The sequence below is a fragment of the Prionailurus bengalensis genome, chromosome B3 (assembly GCF_016509475.1).
Source record: "Prionailurus bengalensis isolate Pbe53 chromosome B3, Fcat_Pben_1.1_paternal_pri, whole genome shotgun sequence".
Taxonomy (NCBI): Eukaryota; Metazoa; Chordata; class Mammalia; order Carnivora; family Felidae; genus Prionailurus; species Prionailurus bengalensis.
Genome location: NC_057355.1, coordinates 20,430,582 through 20,453,968, shown reverse-complemented (window position 1 = coordinate 20,453,968; position 23,387 = coordinate 20,430,582). Strand labels below are relative to the sequence as shown.

General features: G+C 38.6%; 1 protein-coding gene across 22 annotated transcripts in view; it reads right to left on the bottom strand.

The window, feature by feature from the left end:
• Positions 1-23,387, bottom strand: part of TJP1 (tight junction protein 1) — a 255,296-nt gene that overhangs the window by 95,284 nt on the left and 136,625 nt on the right. For 11 of the 22 annotated variants that reach the window (XM_043554824.1, XM_043554827.1, XM_043554828.1 and 8 more), the window contains exon 1: positions 12,259-12,792. The exons of 10 other annotated variants lie outside the window; for them this stretch is intronic. In XM_043554824.1, the coding sequence (XP_043410759.1) occupies positions 12,259-12,285 (27 nt within the window). In that variant the 5' untranslated portion in view covers positions 12,286-12,792. Of the gene's footprint in view, positions 1-12,258; positions 12,797-23,387 lie in introns of those variants that run through there. One more of the 22 variants, XM_043554835.1, reaches the window with a different exon arrangement.

The window sequence follows — 23,387 nt, the reverse complement described above, 5'->3', positions numbered from 1 at the left end:
CTGGTATTTGCTTCAAAATAATGGGGGAGTGAGGATACAATGCATTGGAAGGATAAATGAACCAACACTGGCCATAATTTGATAACTACCTGGTGATGGTGATGTGGGGATTCTTTATAATCTTCATCTACTTCTGAATGGTTTTGAAATTTTTCCACTTTAAAAAAAGAAGATAACTTCAGGGGACTAGAATTTTTTTTATGTTTTTAGTTAAATTCCAGCTAACATATAGTGTAAACTATAGCGTATAGTTTCCGGTGTCCAATACAGTGGTTCAACAATTCCATGCAACACCTGGTGCTCATCACAACAAAGGGCCCCTTCCTAATCCCCACCACCTACTTCACCCATCCCCCCATCTACCTCCCCTCTGGTAACTATCAATTCTCTATGGTTAAGAGTCCATGTCTTGGTCATTTTTTCCTTTGCTCGTTTGCTTTGTTTCTTAAACTTCACATGAGTGAAATCATGTGTCTGTCTTTCTCTGGTTTATTTCACTTAGTCCCATCCATGTCATCGCAAATGGTAAGATTTCATTCTTTTTATGGCTGAGTAATATTCCACTGGATATATATGGGCTGTTTCCATAATTTGGCTATGATAGATAATGCTGCCATAAACATCAGGGTGCAGGTATCCCTTTGAATTAGTATTTTTGTATTCTTTAGGTGTATAAATACTTAGTAGTGCAACTGCTGGATTGGAGGGTAGTTCTATTTTCCACTTTCTGAGGAGCCTCCAATACTGTTTTCCAAAGTGGTTGTACCAATTTGTGTTCCCACCAACTGTACAAAAGGGTTCTTTCTCCTTTCTTCACATCCTCCCCAACACCTGTTGTTTCTTGTGTTGTGGAGTTTAGCCATTCTGACAGGTATGAGGCATTATCCATTGTAGTTTTCATTTGCATTTCTGATGATCAGTGATGTTGAGCATCTTTTCATGTGTCTGTTGGCCAGCTGTATGTCTTTTGTTTTTGCTTTTTTAAGTTTTTATTTACATTCCAGTTAACATACAGTGTAATATTATTTTCAGTTGTACAACATAGTGATTTAACACTTCCATACAATAGCCGGTGCTCATCACAACAAGTGCACTCCTTAATAAGGGGACCAGAAATTAATTACTGATCTAGGAACAACCTACACCAACAATACTGCTACCAAGACGCCAGGGAGGTAAGTAAATTTTCCATGGACTGACTACTCTAGGAGCTCCCTCCCTAGAAAAATGCAACTAGATCTGGAGATGTGCTAGTACCTTCTAGGAGTTTCTAGGTTGACTTACCAGTAAGTCAATAACAGAGTATTAAAAAGGCCATTCTAATTCTAGGAAGGACATCAGATATTAATCAAATAACCAGCAGACAGATAATATAAGTTATTGTAGTGTAACAAAGAGAAAGTACTGAGAGCTTAAAAGAGAATTATGACCTAATTTCTGGGCTCAGGACATGGTTCTTGAGGAACAGAACTGGGACAGATGCTAGAGGAATGAGGGATGAAGGTAGGGAAGCTTTCCGGGTAGAAAAAAAGTACTTCCTTCTTTCATTCATTCAAATAATACTTGAGAGTTTATTACACTAGAGACTGTGTTAAGTTCTGTGAATAATCAATCGGTATTGACCTTTGTTCTCATGGAGCTTACAGTCCAGTGGGGGAAAAAATTCACAACTGAATATATAATCATAGGCTTAAATCAGTACTAAAAAGGAAAACAGTGCCACTGAGAGGAGCTCAGAAACTTGGCAGAAAGTGCAACTTCTACTAGGAACCAAAAAGAGGACAGCATAGTTGGAGAACACAGCAAGAAGGAACAAGATGGAAGATGAGTCTAGAGGGATAGGCAGGGGTCAAATAATCCAGAAGTTTATTGACCATACAGTATGGACTTTGGTCTTCTACTTCTAAAGGCAGTAAGAAGCCTAGGAGTTTTAGGAAGAGTGTGTGTGTTGGGGTGGGAAACTAATACAACTTGGATTTTGAGAATCAATTTAGAAAAAGAGTAAGAAGAAAGAAGGGGTATATTATACTTAGGCAGCTATTACAAGAATCCAGAGCAACTATGATGTATGCACATATATGTATATGTGCACAGGGGGAGGGGAGACATAGGATGATAGAAGGTACAGATAGAACAAGTGGAAAACTACAAAGTGCTCAAGAGTTAAAAACTAAACAGAATTTGCTAATCAACCATTCAGATCAGGTAGATATTCCAACTGTGCACTGGATCTGGAATAGTCTTTAATTTCTATTCTCTAATCCATCAGAATAAAGACTGCATGTCTTACTTAATGCTATTGTAATAATTTTTTCAAAAGTGTCTCAGAGCCCAAGGACTTCTGTTCCACAGTGCATCTTGCTGGGCTGAGACTCCTTATCTACAGGCTAGCCTCTGTCCAATATCAAAGAAATATATACATAAATACATGCCTCTTCTCTGATATTAAGATGGGTTTCACTTAAAATGTTTTTAAAAGGTATACCTTAACAGAACAGCTTACTATGTGCTGGGTCTCTTTTCTATTAAGATGGACTTCATTTAAAATGTTTTTAGGGGCGCCTGGGTGGCGCAGTCGGTTAAGCGTCCGACATCAGCCAGGTCATGATCTCGCGGTCCGGGAGTTCGAGCCCCACGTCAGGCTCTGGGCTGATGGCTTGGAGCCTGGAGCCAGTTTCCGATTCTGTGTCTCCCTCTCTCTCTGCCCCTCCCCCGTTCATGCTCTGTCTCTCTCTGTCCCAAAAATAAATAAATGTTGAAAAAAAAAAAATTAAAAAAAAAAAAAAATGTTTTTAAAAGGCATAGCTTAACAGAACAGAACAGAACAGTGCTGGGTACTGTGCTGAGTGCATAACCACTCTGAGATGGGTACTGTCATCATTACTGCATTTCATGATGAGAAAACAGCTATTAAGTAGTAGACTCAAGATTCAGATTCCAGAGCCTAAACTCATATAGTAAAGCTACAAAAACTTACGGTTATTCAATTAACCTTTCCAGTCCTTATTTCACTTGACCACTCTGCAGGATCTGGCATGCTGGCAGGTCTCTCTCTTGAAATTTCTTTCTTTGCTGGCCTTGCCCTGTGCCACTACCCTCAAACCACATTCAAATTAAAAACTGCTGTTCATGAGTCAGTTAAGCATCTGACTCTTGATCCTGGCACAGGTCATGATCTCATAGTGAGTTCGAGCCCTGCACAGTGCTCTGTGCTGATGGTGCAGAGCCTGCTTGGGATTCTCTCCCTCCCCCCTCTCTCTCTGCTCCTACCCCACTTGCATGCTTTCTCAAAACAAATGAATAAACTTAAACAAACAAACAAAAAAACCCCTTCTATTCATGAAAAGACCATTAAGAGAGAACTACCATGTTGGAAAATATGTCTACAACACATACAATCAACTGGCTTTTATACAAAAAACATAAAGCCAATCAACAGAAAAAGTCCCACAGAAAAGCAGACAAAAAACTTAACAGGCAGGCTATAAACATGAAAAGTTGATCAACTTCATCTAGTCAAGGACATGCAAATTAAAACTACAATGAGAGTGTACTAAAGACCTACCAGAAGAGCTAAAATTACAGTGTCTAATAACACCAGGCACTGGTAAAAATCCAGAGCAAAAGAAGCTCTCATTCACTGATGACGAAGAGTATAAATTAGTACAACCTCTTTGGAAAACACATTATCTACTATTTTGAAGATACATTAAACAATCCAGCAGCAATTCCATCCCTAAATACGTATCTTAGAGGAATGTATGTGTGTTTACCAAGAAAAATGTACAAGTTTCTATGGAAGCATTACTCTTAACTGCCCAAATTAGGATATAACCCAAAAGTCCATCAACAGGAGAATGCATAGACTGTGGCATATTCATGCAATAGAATTCCATACAGCAATGAAGAGGAATGAATTCATATGCAACAACATCTGAATCTTTAAAAGTCAGAACAGCAACTGACTTAGGGGAGTAAAGGTGTTATTTAGGAAGGTCACAACCTATGGATCTTATGGTCAGGACAGTGGCTACCTTACTAGGGTAATGTTATTGAGAAGAAGCAAGATGGGAAGCTTCTGAAAAGCTGGCAACATTGTATTCCCTTGACCTGCATGGTGTTTACATGGGTACTCACTTTATAATTATTTGTTAATGTATATCTGCTTTATGTACTTTTATATAGGTATTATATTTCACAATAAAAACACATAAAAATGACATCAGCTGACAGCATTTAAGTCAAGATTATTTACATAAAAATCCAGATTTACAACCTGTTTTGAAAAACCGGAAGATCTGGCCTGCCTTCTTCCATGCCAACAATCAGCTAAAGCTGAGCAATAGCTACACACTTCCTTTAAGTCAGCTTGTGCTCTCTGACAGCTACAGTACCCTATGCCTCCCAGCTTTCATGATTCATGCTGTCTATCTGGTCTAAAACTCACCTAACACCATTCCACATCCATCTCCGTGACACTCCTTTAGAACACAGCAACATATAAGCATGTGCATGTATATGAATTATAAAGCATACTAGCTAGAGCAAGTAAATTTAACCTCACATTCCTCACTTTTAAAATAGAGGTTATAGTAGTACCTAACAGTGTTGTTAAGATTAAGGTGAAACAATGCACACAAAACATTAGCTTAGCACTTGTCATAGAATCAGTGCTCAATATTAGGGGACTAATATTTATTACAGACACACATTTCTTGTATTTACAACTAGAATATAAATTTACTTGCCGTGGCCACTGTCTTCTGATTTTATTGACAATACAGCAGAAAAATATGAGTTGGTATATACATTTGTTTAATCAGATACTCCAAAATGTATCACTGTAAAAAACAACAACCAGTAAATAAATCTTCCAAAGTTCCTTTACATGACACCATGGTAAAGATTTCCTACAATTATACTTTGAAAAGTAGGCCTGTTTTCCCAAAGGATGTATATCACCAGATTGTGGCTTTTATTGGTCTGATCAGAGTCAGGTAAGTGGGCACCTACTAAAATATACTTTAAGATGACGAATTTTAAGGCCTTAGTCATACAATACCCTCAATCAAAATTAAAGACTTTAGTTTTGACTTTTGACTTTTCAAGGTAAACTTCATCTGAACACCAAAAGCTGCTTACATCTCTCACAGAGCTGTTATGTTCCAATGACCACTCACCAGGCTTACTGAATTTGGTATACAGTATTTTTCTCCAATAAAAACCAGAAAAGTCTACCCAAACGTCCCCCCCCCCCAACCCAAGCCAGTTTGGCAGTTAAGTCTTCATGCAATGGGATGAATTTGATCCACGAATACAATGAAAACTAATGAACTATTTGCCCACATCTCACAAAAGCCATGCTGAGCAAAAGAAGCCACGTACAACAGAATCCACACTGGAAGATTCTGTTTGTATAAAGTTCACAGGGAAAACTACAGTATCCACAGAATGCATAATTAAGTGGTAAAATTATAAAGAACAGCTAGAAAATGAGTACCACAGAAGACAAGATAGTTGTAATCTTTGGGAGAAGGAGGTTATGATTCAGAAATGGCACGTTAGGAATTCTAGAACTTATCATCGTGTACAGTATTTTGTTTGTTGCTGTCTGCTCACACTGTTAAAATGCTCCATGAGTACAGAAATATGTTCACTGTTCTATCTCCAGAATCTACAACAGTGCCTGACTCCCAATACCAGGTTCCCAATAAATATGTGTTGAATGCAGAATAAAGTTTCAAAAATTCAAATTGTTCCATATTTCACAACTTGTCAGACTCTAAATATAACAGTAATTGTTAGCATATAGTGCATTTTCCATGTCAGTACCCTCAAGAAGTTGTAAGTATATAAGTAAATTCTGATTACTTTATAATCCTTAACCTTTTTCTCCTTTTGAGATGCTTTAACCAAACACATGCATATAACACTTATATGGATATGTCCAGATTCAATTAAAACATTTTTAAAAAATTAACAAGGAAAAACACAGAAACTCATGTGTTATAGCCAGCCCAGGCTCTAGGTAGGACTCCAATATTTTCTCCAACCAAAAAAAGCACACATGATGTTATTATAAGATGACCATAAGTGTGCTCTTATATTAATATAAATCCTTTGCATCTTAAAACTTAATTACACATTTCACAATCATTACAGTATAAAGCAGTTTGAAAACTGTAAGCTTCTAGAGGACAGGGATCCAAAACAAAATGTACTCAATGAATGTTGGGCTAACAACAACAAAATAGTCATTACTAAAATTCTCTTGGATTTTATAATTATGAACTGAATTGAGAGCTAATTAAAATTAATTCAGTCATCAGAAATTGTACAAACCCCAAAGATTACTAGTGGCAGTTCCAAAAGAGTGAAAATTCCTAAAACAACCAAGAAAAAATAACTTTCACTCCTTGGGAATGTATACTATTTAAGAAAACAAAAACAAAAAACAGAGGCTCCTGGGTAGCTCAGTCAGTTAAGCATCTGACTCTTGATCTCTTGATTTCAGCTCAGGTCATGATCCCAGGGTCATGGGATTGAGCCCTGCGTCAGGCTCCAAGCTCAGCATGCTTAAGGCTGACTCACACTCACTTACCCTCCCACCCTCCCTCCCTCTTTCTTTCTCTCTCTCCCTTCTCTCCAGCTCATGCTCTGTTTCTAAAGTAAATAAAATAAAATAAAAATTTTTAAAAACCAAACATAAAAAATATTTCAGCAAGTCAAAAAAGTGTTTAATTTAAAGAAGGCATATGCTAACCTCATGTTCCTAATTAGTATCCATATAAAGTAATATTAACTCCTGTTTGCACATCCTTTTTGGGTACAATAAACTAGAATGATTTGAGGTCATTCATCAGTCAACTCATTTCCCAGCATTCCACCAACATGAAAGAGTTATAGGCTGTTCTAACATACACCTACAATACAAACTAATAAAAACTTATCTTTTGATCTATCCCAAAGTTAAGGGCCATCTGAGATTCAGTATTTAACACTACAAATGTAACAACCAGGGCTTTGTTTTTAAGTCTCAAATGGTGTGTTTTACAGTACAAATTTTGGCAACACTGGTTTTCTCTTGTTCTAAAGCAGTGTTTCCATGATACAGGCAATCATTTTTAAGATATAAAATGTGAAATTCCCTACTCATATACTCACCATACACTTCTCATTATTAACAATTTATCTGTTTGAGAAGGAATGGAAATAAAGCACCTGGCTAACCCATAAAGGAGCAACCTGAAGCTACTCTTCTCTGCAATAAATAAATTAAGAAGAACTCTAGGTCAGAGATACCAAAAGGGCTATATTTATTGCTGCTTTATACTGGAATACTGTTCTGAAACCCACCAATTTTAGATTAAATACTGTCAAAAACAAACAAAAACTTCAGAAAACTATCCTAATGCCTCACTCTTCCTACAAGATTAAAAGTTGTTAAACTAGTAAGGTTTTTCAAGACTGTCTACCAAAATTCAGAGATGCAAAGCAAGTTCCAGTCAAGTATTTCAGAAATATCAAACTAGTCATAATCAACTCTTTCTTAATCTTATTTAACATTTGATTAGAAACTCTACTAATAAAAAATAACTAGCTTGTCTTCAGCAACAATGCTTAGTCAGTACTGGCTACCCAGTGCATGTGTGCTACAGGAGCCTGGAATGAGCTATGACTGAGCAGTCAGGGGTGGGTGGTCCTACACACGAGTTTACAGTCAGACTAACAAGTCTTCCAGCAGACTGAATTTTTACCATGTCAGGGTTATATCAAGAAATGGTTACATTTACAAATTTTCTCCAAAATTATTTTTTAAGAGGTTTTCCTTAGTAGCATGGTGATCTGTCTTATTTATACTGTTTTATTCTTAGAACTGTACAGAGTTTACATTTGGTCTCTAAATAGAAAAAAAGATTAAAGAGCAAGTGAAAGTCAGGGCCAGTACATTGTCTCCAGGATTGAAAAAAATGAGTGAAACTACTGTAATCTTTTTCCTTCAAACCAAACAGAGAACAGTACTATCTACACTGCATTACAGCCCTCAAAGCCACAGATTGGTTTCAAACTCATTATTTGTTGGCTATAGATGTCTGATCTCTGTCACAAACTGACAGCAATCAATGACAGCATAAGTCTTTCTTAAATATAAAATAAAGGTTGTAAGATCCTAACATGGAAACATCAGTATTTAAGAAAAGAAGGAAAAAAGGGCCTTCCTAACAGTGTAGTGGAATCTGTGCCATTACACAATCTGAGAGAAAAGGCACAGCATGATTTGAAGTCATTGTCTTACAGAGCTGTCCTAAAATGCACTTAAAAGTTGTAAATATATTCAGGATTATCAACAAAGAACATAAATTAAAGTTTTAACCATAAATATCTAAAATGCTAACATAAAAAATTAAAAGCCCTTTGCCTTAAGCACTGTAAAAATATTCCTAATAAAAAATATTGTATAAACTTAGGATGTCCAGAAAAATACTAATACAGTGAAGCTCATTAGAAGTTGGCAGGCCCAAGTGAACTGTCATAAAGTGCAGTGAGTTATTCCTTTACTTTTAAAGCAATATGCAGCAAATATGCATTGATGAATAAATACCAAAATTAAAACTACATCATACCCACCGTTCTTAACTTTGAAATGTGCAGCTACTAAGCAAAGTACATTGTGCCTTACTTGATACAATAAATCAATTCCTAAGAAGAGATGTAAATAATTTCCACACTAAACTATGGTAGAATTTGAGAGATAACCAGAAGGGGGGAAAAAATACTGTCCCTGAAACATAATGGAAACATTTAAGCAGCAAAATCTAATAAGCATAAATGATAGTATAATCTTCAATATTATTGCTTCCTCAAAAGTGAAACAGCTTGAAAATCCAGAAGCCACTGCAATTTCCTTCAGCCACTTTCTGTGATTCAACCAATGGAAATGTTCCTAATAATTATTCACACCATTTTCTTACATAATTAACTCCGTGATGAGACAGAGAACCACCCTCAAATTCCTGTTTTCAACTTTAAAATAATTTTATTATCAGGCACACTAGTAATTCTGTGTGCAATTCAGATGTATGTTATACATATGAAAACCTTTTCCTTTATTATTTCTGAGTTAATGTCACATACGACGAAGCCCTTTCCAATTCAGGCATATTTTTTTAGAAAGTATCCTACACTTTCTTCTAGTTTTATGATTTATTTTATTTGCTCTTATTCAAACACTTGAATTTATTTATTTATTTAGTCTATGGTTTAAGGCAGAGAACTACCATTAACAAAAATTAAAAAATTAAAAAATTAAAGATAACCAACTGACCCCGCACTATTTACTGAATAACCCATCTTTTCCCAGGTAATCTACAATGTTACTTTTAACACATACATATTCTTTTTAAAAAAAAATTTTTTTATTATTGAGAGACAGAGAGAGACAGAGCATGAGCATGGGAGGAGCAGAGAGAGGAGGAGCCACAGATTCTAAAGGAGGCTCCAGGCTCCAAGCTGCATCAGCACAGAGCCCGATGCAGGGCTCGAACTCATAGACTGCGAGATCATGATGTTAACCGAAGTCAGACGCTTAACCCACTGGGCCACCCAGGCGCCCCTAACATATACCTATTCTTAATTTTCCCTCTTGCTGGATAAGTGATAGGCAAGTTACTTTATCTGTGTTTCAATTTTCTTATCCAGAAAGTGGGGATAATAGTAATGCTCACTTCACAAAGTTACTCTATGAATTAAATAAGTTTATTTTAACCCTTAGAACAATACCTGACACATTAAATGCTGACGATGATAATCACTAAAAGCTTATAAATAAAAAGCTGTTCTTGGATTCTGTGGTTCCACTGTCTATTCCTGAGCTGACAGACCGTTTTAAATTCCTCTGAATTTATAACACATTAGGTTTTCTAGTAGGACCTCCTTTTTCCAAAATTTCATAGCTATCAATCATTTTATCAGATAAATTTTCTCATTAATATGTCAAGTTTTCTATAATAACCCAATGAAATTCTATTTGGAACCGTATTACATTTATATGTATATCAACTTCGGGAAACCGATATATTCTGTAATACTGACTCTCCCCATCTCCCTCATCTAATTTATTCACATTTTATGTCCTTTAAAATACATGTAATTTACCAACAACTGTTATATTTATTCCTAGGTGTGACCTTTTGGGAGAAAAATTTACTGGAATTTATCAGAATTTTAAAAGCACATTCCCTGTGACCCAGAAATTCCATTTCTAAGGATTTAACACACTCTAACATTCACAGATATAAAAATATAAAGCTACTTAGTACAATAGCAAAATCCCCCAAACAAGTTAAATGTCTGTCATTAAAGAAATGGTGATCTGCAGCGTATTCTTGGGATATTATTACAAAGAATACAAAAATCACAGGTACTTGCTTAGAGAGGAGTTCTACAAACCACTCTGCTAAAACAAGAAAACAAGCTGCAAATTAATGTCTTGTTTTTTTGTTTTTTTTTAACTGAGGGTTAGGGTAGGGGAACAAAAGTATCACATGTAAAGTATTAAGTATACAGTCTGGCTTGTAGTAGCATTTCAGTCACCTTAAGAAATTAAATGTGACTTAGTGAAACGGCTGAATATTCTTTCATTTCACCTATTTTTTTATGGCCTGCCTTGTTGTATAAAAGATTTTGTGGTACTCTCATAATACAGCATTTAAAAAAATAAGTTTTCAACTCACATTTTACTCATAAATATTTAAGAATACACACATCCCTTTTCAATATACCATAAAATCTCAATCCCATACTCGGGAGGAAAAATATTATTTCTTCTAAATCATCCTACTCTAACTTGGAATAACCTTTTTAAAGTGTGTTGTCTTGGATATCAAGCACCAAAGATTACACCTCAGGAACAAAGTGGCATTATGTCCAGTATGAAAACAAAGCCTTTCCTCCTCGGAAAGGAAACCCCCAGAATGATAAATAATGTGAACTTATTTTAAAATCAAAGCAAAATTTTGCTTTTTATTCTAAGTTATTGGCTCAAGTTTCATCTTCAGATTGTTCGTCATCAAGGTAAGGTCATAAAGGGGAAAATTAAAGTTTTCATAGAGAAAGAATACTATATTCCTTTAAAAAATATACCCACTACTAAGTATAACCGGTAACTTCTGCCTCCCAGAAAACAAGGTCCTGAGTTCAGAAACTTCAGGGCCATATCATACGTTGTTCCAGATGTTACGAATAAACATTTCCAAAAGAAAAATAAATACATAAAACCACTACCTGATTAAGTACTTCGATACCGTTTGAAGTAAGGAGTTGATTTAAATGGGAGCGATTTTTACTCTTCAAATTTCTGTATGTCTGTAACTGTTAAAAAGAGCAGATACTACTTTATGATGAGAAAGATTAAAATGTACAAAAGGAAAAGAGGATTTTAACGGAATATTACTAACTTCAGCTTTCTGATGTAACATACACGTTGGTTTCACAGCACTGAGAAAAACAGCATACTTCAAAGCACGTGTAAAACTTGATAGGAAAAAGTTTTCGCTGCACCCACAAGTCTTTTTTATTTTTTAGACTTCATTTCATTGTCCATTTGTAGGAGTATTTTGTGTTACCTCTGAAAGTTTAATTCAAATTAAACTATTAAGAAGTGTTAAGGAGTTATTTTTTCAACGCCACCTCAAACAAATGACACCGTGAAAGAAAATTCCAACCTACTACACACAAAACACTGTTTTGCTGTCTCAATGTCTTATCGCTGGCGTGCGCATACCACGAAGAGTGACATCAGATCGAAACTACACGGTTTCGCCGGTGACCAACCACTCCTCCAAAGACAGCAGTTACCGGCTGGCTGGAGGTAGCACCCCAAACCCCGACCTCCGGCCCGCCGCACGCTCGCGTCGGGTGGCCGCAGGACCCACTCCACGCACAGAGTTTGCCCGCGCAGGACCTGTTGCGCGTCCCCGCCCGCGGAGAGCCGGAGCCAGGCACCGACGCCGGCAGCGATGCACCTGCCCCGGACAGCAGCCCGGCGCGCCCGCCGCCCCCTCCTGGGCCCCCGCCCGCCGCCTGCCCGCCTACCCGCGGGGCTCCGAGCGGCCCACAGCCACAGTCAGCCCTGCCCACCCGCCGCCGCCCCCGGCGCCGGGGCAGCAGCCCGCGGGGAGGAGGGCGGGGCGCGGGCCCGACGCCCGCAGGCGGCCGCGCTCGCTCGGGATCGGCCCTGACGGCCGCGGAGGCGCTCACCTTGGCGGCCGCGGCTCTGGCGGACATCTTGTCTCTCTCCTGCGCCGCGCGAGGCTCCTCGGACCCGAAACTCCGCGCCACCAGCCCGCCGGCTCCTCACGCCACAGACCAGATAAACATCTCCCGGGAGCGAGCGGGGCTGGGGGCGGGGGCGGCCGCAGAGGCCCGGCCCACGGGGAGGGGACTTAACTCGGACAAAAGTCCGGGAAGCGCCCGCCCGCCCGCCCCGCCCGGGTCTTCTCCGCGGGGCGCGCCCGGCCGGCGCCTCTCTCCGAGTGCGGCCACTCGCTCGGCCTCCTGAAGCTCTCACAGCCCGGACACGCCGGCCCCGCCTGTTCGCCACTCGGCAGCACCGAGGGCCTCCCGCCGTCCCTGTAGCCCGTTCGATGGCTCTTTAGAAGCCGGCTTCCGCACGTAACTTCCCTGGAACCAGCCGCGGGGAAGGCATCCAGCCGTCGACAGGCTGAGCCGGCGCCGGCAACTGCGGGTGGCCACGCAAACCTGCCGGCCCGGCCCGGCCCGGCCCACTGAGCATGCCCGGCTGGGAGGGGCGGGGCCACGATGGGGGTGGGACCAATGTGGGGGCGGGGTCGCAGCGGGGCGGGGCGAGCGCCCAGCGGCCCGCTTCCTCCAGGGGTCGGACCCCAGTCGCGGAAGGAAAAGCCCAGTTTCCGAAGTACTTGGGGGCAGTTTCCGCTGGCATGCGAGTCTTCCTGTTTGTTTTTAATCAAAGGTCCGGCAGAAATCGCCCCCGAGGACAGAGGCCCTGTGTACCAAAGCGTTTTCGACTTCTAACAGAGACGTATCCGCTTGCCCCTCATTAAGCCACCGTGGATCAGCCCCCACGCAGAAAGGCGGCTGGAAAGGCTGATACAGCAAATACCTGACAATAGTTTCTTTAACCTAGTAAATATCGATGGTCACAGCCGTCACCACATGCCTGGGCCTTGCTGCCCCACTGAAAGCAGAATGCGTTTTTCGGTAGAGCATGTCCTGGCTTTCATCTCTAGGGCGCTCAGAACACGGTCTAAATAATTGCTCTCATTCAAACCGATTGTGCTAACTAAAACTGGGAAGGAGGTCATGGGCACTCCTGGGCAAGCTAAGAAATACTCGAAAGAACTGTGGTATCATGGCCCACCCACATTAGGCCTGATGATATATCCAAAGTCTTCCTTCTCTCACCCTTCTAGGCAGGGATCTCAAAACTTTATTTTTTGGCATCCAAAATGCTTAAATTCTTAGTGGCAAGTGAAGGGATCAGGCCGCCCTGCATTTCTAAAGCCAGTTCTCCAGCTCACGTTGGGCAGACAAGGAGGTAAAGACTTGAAGCCCATGGTCCAAGTTAAATCGGCCACTGCATATACTTCCCACAGTGCTGACCGCCTTGCTACACACCAAACGATATGTAAGAAATCATGTCGAGCCTCACTTTTCTAAACTTTGTAAAATGTAAAGCTCTCCACAAATGTCCGAAATTCTTAGTAACAATAAATAACATTCTTAAAAGTACCTAACATAGTGCCACAAAAGGTACACAAGAAATGGGGAAAAAGCATAAACACCGGGTTTTAAACGATGGTTTTCTGTTTGTAACTTCAACTTATGGAAAGATCAAACTTCTCTTAACCAAGAAATATCTGTATACCATACATAAATATCTACCCAGATTATAAAGTAACCTTTTCATATATTTTTCAGCCAAGCTATCTGAACTAGAAAAAATATTCTGCAAATCAAACCCTCATTCTTTTCTTTTTTCCCCCCTGCATAGAAATGGTTGAAGTCACTTTTGTTTTAAACTTATGGTGTGTGTAATTTTTTTGTTTGGAGGCACAGTATTATTTATTCTTTAAAGAACTGTAATTAAAATGTACTCATGAGTAACCACTCTTTTTTTAAAAAAATCTGGGGAGTTTTTTTATAGTAATAAAATACCTTTCATATCTTCCTTACTTTTACCATTTAATTAGATGTGCAATTCACATAACCTGCCTAGAATTAGGCATTGTGTCTTTAATAGCACTTAAACCTAGAGACATACCTAAAAATGCACAGAAACTCTTTTTTTTCTTGTTTGTCACTTCTCATCAAGTCTCCCATATATCATTTAAATGCTAGATTACAGGAGCACCTGGGTGGCTCAGTTGGTTAAGCGTCCAATTTCGGCTCAGGTCAAGATCTTATGGTTCCTGAGTTCCAGCCTGAGGTTGTGCTCTTGTGCTGACAGCTCAGAGCCTAGAGCCTGTTTTGGATTGTGTCTCCCTCTCTCTCTGCCCCTCCCCTAACCAGGGCTCTGTCTTTCTCTCAAAAATAAGTGAACATTAAAACATATATATATGAATAAATGCTAGATTACGTGATTTGTCAAAGATCTAATCCATCTGATTACAATTTTAGTTTCTTTTACTTTTGCCATAGTTTGAAACATAATGAAATAAAAAAAAACTTACTTTGAGAATATCTTGCTTTAAAAATTACATTAAGAAAAATATCTCAATGAATAATAGTACCCTTTAAAATTTTTCAATGGTATTTGTAATATCTGAAGTAAACTGTATAACCTATATTTTATATATTTCCTTTTCTCCAAAGAAACAAGAGAAAGTTTTTGTCATCTGTAAAAATAAAAGTAAAACACTAATGTCAAGTATTGTCAAGGAGAAACACATTTCCATTCCTATGGTTTATTTTTGGGGAGATGCTTTGATAAGAAGTGGAAAGGATAGAGCATAATCTCAGATAGTTGCCCCTTTAACAATGAAGAGTTTCTCCACTGAACAACAAAAAATGTTCAAGTTATACCACAACTTTAATGCTAGGTATGAATGTGGTTATAGCTCCTCTAGACTGATTACATGGGAAGAAAAACAAGCAAATTTGAGATTCTCATTTAGAATTACAATGAAGTTTAACCAAGAATCTCTTCTGATTACACAGATTATCTTATTTCTGATCATCTAGTACAAACTGAACAGGAACTAAAAAACCACAACACTTACAAAGAGAACTTCCTGTGGGATTGTTGGTGTCTGCGGCTCAAAACGAAAAAAAAAAAAAAACAAAACAAAACCACTGTGCAAAATCATTATAAATTTTAGAACCGTTTATTAAAACAGCCTTGACCAAATGAACAGCTATATCTATGCCCACATTTTATACATGTATATTTTGTTTTCATTACAGAAAACTTTATCCTTAGAAAGGCATATTTATGTTATTTTTGGTATGAGCTCTTAATTTACATATGAAATGCAAAGGGGAAGTATTATAAAACTGTGGTAGAACATGAGACAATGTTGATAATGGTACAGAAGAGAATATATATACAAAACAGGAGAATTAGGAGAACTTTATGAAGCATTATAACTACAACAACAGCAAAAAAAAAAGCGAACCTAACCTTACTCTTATGCCATGTCTTTAAAAACTCTGTAAATTGCAGGGGCGCCTTGGTGGCCCAGTGGGTTAAGCACTCAACTATTAATTTCAGCTCAGGTCGTGATCACAGGGCTCCTGAGTTCAAGCCCTGTGCTGTCAGCATGGAGCCTGCTTGGGAGTCTCTCTCTCCTTCTCTCTCTGCCCCTCCCCCACACACATGCACTCACATGCTCTCTCTCTCTCAAAATAAATAAACTTCAAAAAATTCTATAAATTGGTTCTGAGTTTTCCTCTACCAATAAAGTCATATAACAAGGTTAAATAAAAAACAACTTTCTAAGCCTCATAAAGTTTCTAGACTTCACAGACCAGTAAAATTTCAAAAAAAGAAAAAAACACTTTAGGGGTACAGAATAGGATTACCAACTTTTTCACTTATTTTATTTTGCAAAGTAGTGACATTTAAAAACAAACATTAATACACCTGAAAATGGCTAAAATAGTAAACTTTATATAATGTACATTTTGCCACAATAAAAAAAACCCCAAAAGAATGTCACTATCACCAATGTACATTTCTTTTTAAAAGGACTTACAAACACTAAAAACAAGTCCTTTTTTATTCAGTTCAGAATAAAGTACAGTCCTTCCTAAAAGAAGAGTGGGGCCACCCTTCCCTTGACTGTGCCAAGGTGGAGCTTTCTCTGTGTAGGGTCCAGAATGTCACACAACTGGGCAGAGGGTTAGTTCCATAACTCCATAGAATCCATGACCCCAGCCAGGCTTTAACTGGCAAGCCAAGGCTTTAACTCATCTCTGAGCAGTCTGCCTCCCCTTCTCTATAGTTCCTATTTCCCGTCTTCCACACTCTGCTAAGATCCCTCAAAGACCTCCTCCCCAGTGAAAACAGTAATGCATACAGAAAATAGAAATTGAAGCATGGAAACTCCCTTCTCTTCCTGCCAAACAATGACATATTTGCAAACCGAGGGTACCTGTTTTTCTTCTCTTTCCCTCCCCCTGTGCTGTGAATCCCATCCCGGAGAGGGGTGCTGGCCGGCCCCATCAGCTATGTTTTGTCTCACCATCATCTTCATCTTCTTTCAGCCAAAGGATTCTACCTCTCAGAATTCAAGCTTCTCTGATGTCTTCCAACTTAAAAATGAGGTTTGGGAGTGGGGGTGGGGTCAAGGGGGCAACCCTTGACCCTCCCCAGGCTACCTTCAAAGGAATGCAGCCAGCACAGCTATACAGAACCTGGTGCTCAGAATCCACATGGGATTTAATGCTCTGCAGTGCTGTCTTGAATCTTAACAGTTTTTGCATTGAATCTGTTTTGTAAAGGAAGGTGATGGGGCAATGGGCATGCACTGGGGACCTCAGCTCACATGTGGTCCTATTTGTTTTGGAATCCGCAGAGAGTTTCTTGGCTACCCATTCCCCCAACTCCTGAAGTCCCTGTCAGGGATCACTCTCTCTCCCTGCTCCACCACCCTCTGTCCCTCACAAAGATCTGGGACAGGCTTGGGTCAAGTCTGTGTACCCATAGCACCTTATGCTGGGCAAGAGCCCCAGGCTGACAGGAGGCCATATCCTGGTGGGGGTGAGCTTCCCGCCTAGCCCCCACTGGAGGACCAAGCTGTCAGGGGTGGGGGTTTAAGGATCCTTGGTAGTTGCCATCTGCTAGGGGCTGCCATGAGCTAGCAGTCCTGTAGCTCAGCTTCCCTAGGACCTGCCCTCAGCTAGGGCATTTAGGTCACGTGGCTTGTGAGAAGGGGGTCTCGGTAGGCCCAAGAGGCAAGTGGAAGCCCCAGGACCCTATGAGGGTCTCTACTGGCTACAATGTGCTCCTCCCAGGAATGGGGTCCTCTCTCCTTCCACCCTGAGTCTGCCTGTGGTTGTCTCTTCTGACCAGCTTAAGGGACAAACTCCAGGGACAAGCAGCAAAATACAGATTGTGTAATTTAAGTGATTGCTCATACAAGTTAAAGTCTGATCTTTGCTGTTAAAACTGGCACTGCTCAATATAAAGATAAATGGTGGGGTGCCTGGCTGGCTCAGTTGGTGGAGCATCTTGATCTCAGGCTTGTGAGTTCAAGCTGAGTGTTGGGTGTGGAGCTCACTTAAAAAAAAAGATAAACAGTAAAATTGTATGTACCTTTAAGGGCACTGTCTTCTGCTCTTTGAATAAAAGGTCCCACACTTTCATTTTTTACTGTACCCCACAAATTATGCCGGCATTAGCTCTGAGACCTCCTCTCTCTCTAGATCACAGTCTAGGACTTGGTGACAAGCTTCTCACAAGTTCTCTTTAGCCTCTAGGTCTGTCTGTTGTCAAGGCATGCCTAGGTCTGTTGGCATTCTTTCTTTCTCATCTTAATTTCACAATTTCACAACGAATGCAGACATACATTCCTTCCATGAAAGAAGCAATGGTGGGGGGATTTTCTGGATGGCTCATTTGGTTAAGTGTTGGACTCTTGATTTCTGCTCATGTTCGTGAGATTGAGCCCGGGTTCGGGTTCTTCGCTGATAGCACAGAGCCTGCTTGGGGTTCTCTCTCTCCCTCTCTCTGCTCCTCCCCAGCGTGTGCATGTTCTCTCTCTCTCAAAACAAATAAATAAATATTAAAAAAGAAAGAAAAAAAGAAAGAGAGAGAGAGAGAGAGAGAGAAAGAAAGAAAGAAAGAAAGAAAGAAAGAAAGAAAGAAAGAAAGAAAGAAAGAAAAAGAAAGAAAGAAATCACAGGTATTTTTCAAAGTCCAACTGGGGGCACCTGGGTGGCTCAGTCGGTTGAGCTTCTGACTTCAGCTCAGGTCATGATCTCCAGGTTAGTGAGTTCGGGCCCCACTTCATCAGGCTTGCTGCTCTCAGCACAGAGCCTGCTTCGGATCATCTGTCCCCCTCTCTCTCCATCCCTCCCCCACTTGCGCTCTCTCTGAAAAATAAACAAACATAAAAAAAATAAAAATAAAAGTCCAACTGGACTACATGCCCCCATTCTCATTCCTATTACCCAGGAATACTATTTAAACTGAATCAGACAGTGTATTTCCAGATCACTTTCTGTGTATTTATTTACACATCTGTATGAAAACAAAGAGAAAGGGGGGAGAAGTGTGAGTGTAGTTATGTGTAGTTATATATAAAGTGTGTGTGTAGTGTTTTTTAAAAACAAATGGTAGTTAACATTTACTATTTTGCAATTTTTTATTTAATATTTTTGTCAGAGATTATGTCAATGAAAATCATAATTTTATTTTATTTATTTATTTTTAAAGTTTATTTATTTGAGAGAGAGAGCAAGCACGAACAGGGGAGGGGCAGAGCCCAATGCAGGGCTTGAACCCACCAACCGTGAGATCATGACCTGAGCTGTGGTCAGACTCTTAACCAACTGAGTCACAAGCACCCCTACGTCACCATTTTAAAATGACTCTCTAGTACTCCATAATATGGATATACCGTAATTTGTCTCAGTAAGATGGTTTTGATATTATAATGCTGCAATGAAAACCCTTATTTATATCTTCTTGTGCACATGTGTAAGTATTTCTCTAGGAGAGACATCCAAAAGGAGGTTTTCTAGGTTGAAGTATATGCTTATTTAAAATAATTTTTTTTAAACTGATACGGTCTACCATTCCTCGAAAAATACCAGACCAACTTATCCTGTTTCCCCCACCATATGAACACTTGATAATATTAATCCTTTAGATTTCTGCCCATCTAGTAGACAAAAAATTGTACGTTGCTTATCTGTTTATCTCATTTACTCCCCCCCTTTTCCTTCTGTTATTTTTGTTATTGATTTGTTGAAGCTCTTCAAGTAAACTTTTTATTGAATGCACCTAAGTCTTTTTAATCAGCAGCTTGTGTGTGTGAGTGTTAAGTAAAATTTGTTTTGGAGTAATTTTAGATGTACAGAAAAGTTACAAAGATAGTACCCAGTTTACCCACCATACCCTGATGTTAATATCTTACATAACTATGGTAGATTTGCTAAAAGCTAAAAAAATTAACATTGTTACAAGATTACTAACTGCATCAAATTCTGCCAATTTTAACTCTGATATTCTTCCAATTTTGCCAATTCTTCCTCCTTTCCAAATCTTAAGGTAATTATTTTAGACATAATCATTTTGAGCCTCTAGACTTTTCTTAAGTTCACGTTTGTGAACGTAACTATGAATGAGTCAGAGTATAAACCAAAAAGTCACAGAGGACAATACACAGGGTACACCTGGAGGTTCACAGTTCTTATGTTCAAGGGACATTTTTTTTCTCAGACTCCTGTTTGTGAAAGAATTGCCATGGGATATTTTTCCAGCCTCAAACAGTAAACAGAGATAAGAAAAAATCTATTGACTTCACTTTAGTTTGGATTTTGTCTTCCCTAGATGGCAGGGAGTCCCAAACTCACTGGATTAAAAAAAAAAAAAAAAAAAAAAAAAAAAGACATTCCTTAAAATAAGCTGAATGATCGAGTCCCCCCAGAGTATGTTTGGATTTTTTTTAACAATGTGTGTGTGTTTGTATGTGCTTGAGTGTCTGATAAATCTTTATAATAATACTCTTTTAAAACAAATAAACAGGGGTGCCTGGGTGGCTCAGTTGGTTAAGCGTCCGACTTCGGCTCAGGTCATGATCTCACGGTCCATGAGTTCGAGCCCCGCGTTGGGCTCTGTGCTGACAGCTCAGAGCCTGGAGCCTGTTTCGGATTCTGTGTCTCCCTCTCTCTCTGACCTTCCCCCGTTCACGCTCTGTCTCTCTCTGTCTCAAAAATAAATCAATGTTTAAAAAAAATAATAAACAAACATAAAATATAGAAATGTGAGTAAAACTCCATTTTTAAAAAGGTAAATATGTTTTTATGTTTAAAATAATTTTTAAAATGGAATAAAATAGCTGCATATGCTTGTAAAAGAAACACTGGAAGGAAAATTAAGAATAAATACAAGCAGTTACCTTGGAACAGGGAGGAGATATCAATAATAACTTTTTTACATATACTCTATAACATAGTTGCAACTATGGAAACATAAAAATGTTTTACACACTTTAAGAAAATAAATGAAATGAAGAAGAAAAAAAATCTGTTAAAACTGAAAAGGAACTAAAGCAAGAAAATATACATTAAGTTGGTGACCTAACCAATGCCTCTTGCACAATTGTAGATTGTAGATTCTTTGTATAATATATTCTAAGGAAAACAGCACTCCAAAGAAATCCTAAATTTCATTCAGTAAATTATTAGTAATAATATCAGCATTATTACTTTGAAACTATTAATACATGTGTATGCGTGCATTAGCTAATATAAAACAGTTATATATTCATTTGCATATTAAGCTATATATAATAATTAGCTGCTATTTATGTGTTTTAACAAATGTGTTAGTATATTAATATATTAGCATTAACATACAATAATTTATATTAGCATTATATTATATATGATAGTTTCAAAGTTACATATAAATATATAACAATTTCAAAGTAATAATGCTTACATGTTAGTGTATGCTAATAATGTTAATATTATAATGTATGCTTATACATTGGTTATATATTAGTTAATGCATCAATATATATTAGGGTATATTAACATTCTTATAAACAAGATTTTTACTTAAGTATAAAATCAAAGAAGCTAAATAAAAATGTTGCATTCTAATTTAAATTTTAAAAATCAGTGTGACTTAGTTTTTAAAGTGTCTTTTAAAACATATATAAATATAAATATGCATGTGTGTGTGTGTGTGTGTGTGTGTGTGTGTGTGTAGAGATTTCCTAGCTCTCACCCATGAAAAAGACTAGAAAGGATGAAAACCCAATAGCAACAAGCACATCTAGTGCGCATACTGTAATCTCCAGACAGGAATGCCTGGCTATAGGTCTGGAGCAAGAAATATACAAGATAATCTTGGGGTATTTTGTGCCAGAAAGCAAGGAAGTTCTCAAAAGGATACAGAAGCCAACAACCAGGAGTTCCCATTAGCCAAAGATAAAACAACTTGAGCTCCCCAATATATAAAAAAAAAAGGCAATTAACTGAAACACACTGAATTTCTAAATCCCACGAATTCATAATAACAACAAAAAGGAAAGTGAGAGAACCCCCAAACAACTACTTATTGAATAGCCCTGGATATAACTTGGGCACCAACTTCTTATTCTGTAAGGCATCAATTTAAAGGAAAGAATATATTTACTATGAGAGTTATTTCAGATGATCAAATAAGTCTAATTGATGAAAAAAATGTTCCTTATATAATTACTACAGGGGCGCCTGGGTGGCTCAGTTGGTTAAGCATCTGACTCTTGATTTTAGCTCAGGTCATGATCTCGTAGTTCATGAGTTCAAGCCTCACGTCGGGCTCCATGCTGACAGTGTCAAGCCTGCTTGCGATTCTCTCTCCCTCTCTCTTTGCCCCTCCCCTCCCCCCAAATAAATAAACTTAAAAAATAAAATAAGTCCAGCTAACAAGGAAATCATCTTGTAACACTTGAAATAATAGACCTAGGCAATTGATCATCAAAGGATCAAGTCACTGATCAAGATTAGCATCATTAAAAGCTAAGACAAACAAACATTTATGCCTCCATGTGCTACAACCGAAGCAAACAGTACTATCTACAGAGGATGTCTGCCCCCAAAGTGGAACTTGCATGAAATTCAGCCTATAGGGTTAACTTTCATAAATAGAAATACAGGAGATAGAGATACAGGAGTTAAACGACTCTGCAAGGAAGCAAACAGATGAATACAGAATGAAGGAAGTTCTACATAGGAAAATGGACCCAATTTTCAAAACAAATCACTAGAAAAAAAGAAAAGCAAGTTGGGACTGATATGGACCATCTGTGGATGGATTCCTTTTCAGATCCACCTATTGTAAAAAGACATTTTTCAGACATTTGGGGAAATTTGATTATGGACTGAGTGTGCAATGATACCCAGATGTGATAATGGTATTGCAGCTACACAGGACAGTATCCCTTTTTAAGAGATGCATATGGAGGGGCACCTGGGTGGCTCAGTTGGTTGAGCCTCTGACTTTGGCTCAAGTCATGATTTCATGGTTAGCGAGTTCAAGCCCCACATCAGGCTCACTGCTGTCAGCACAGAGTCTGCTTCAGATCCTCTGTCCCTCTTTCTCTGCCCTTCCCCTGCTTACACTCACTCAAAAACTAAAAAAAAAAAAAAAAAAAAAAAAAAAAAAAGATGCATATGGAAACATTTAGAGTTCAAATATCACAATGCTTGGGATTTGCTTTAAAAACATTTAAGCAAAGAGAAAAGTTAAAAAGTAGAGGCAGAAATGTAGCAAAATATTGAAAATTGGTGAATCCAGGTGATGGGCATATGGGAAGTTTCTTGTATTATTCTTTCTATTTTGGAGTATATTGGAATGTTCATATACATTTGAAATTTTTTATCATGAAAATCAACAAAAACAATAAAAACAAATATTCCTGTCAGCAAAGGTGGGTATATTATAGATAACTGTCAGACACTGCAGCCATCCCTATTTGGAGACCCTATTGCACTGTGGCATTGCAGTTCTCATCAAGAGTTGGAATATTTTTCCCCCATCCCTTGAATCTGGGCAGCAATGTGACCTGTTTTAGTTAAAAGAAAAATATAACACAAGCAGAAGCTTAAAAAACACTTGGGCAATAGGGTGTGGTTTCTCTTGTTGCTAAGAATCCTGAGACCACCATGGGAAGAAGCCCCAATTGGCA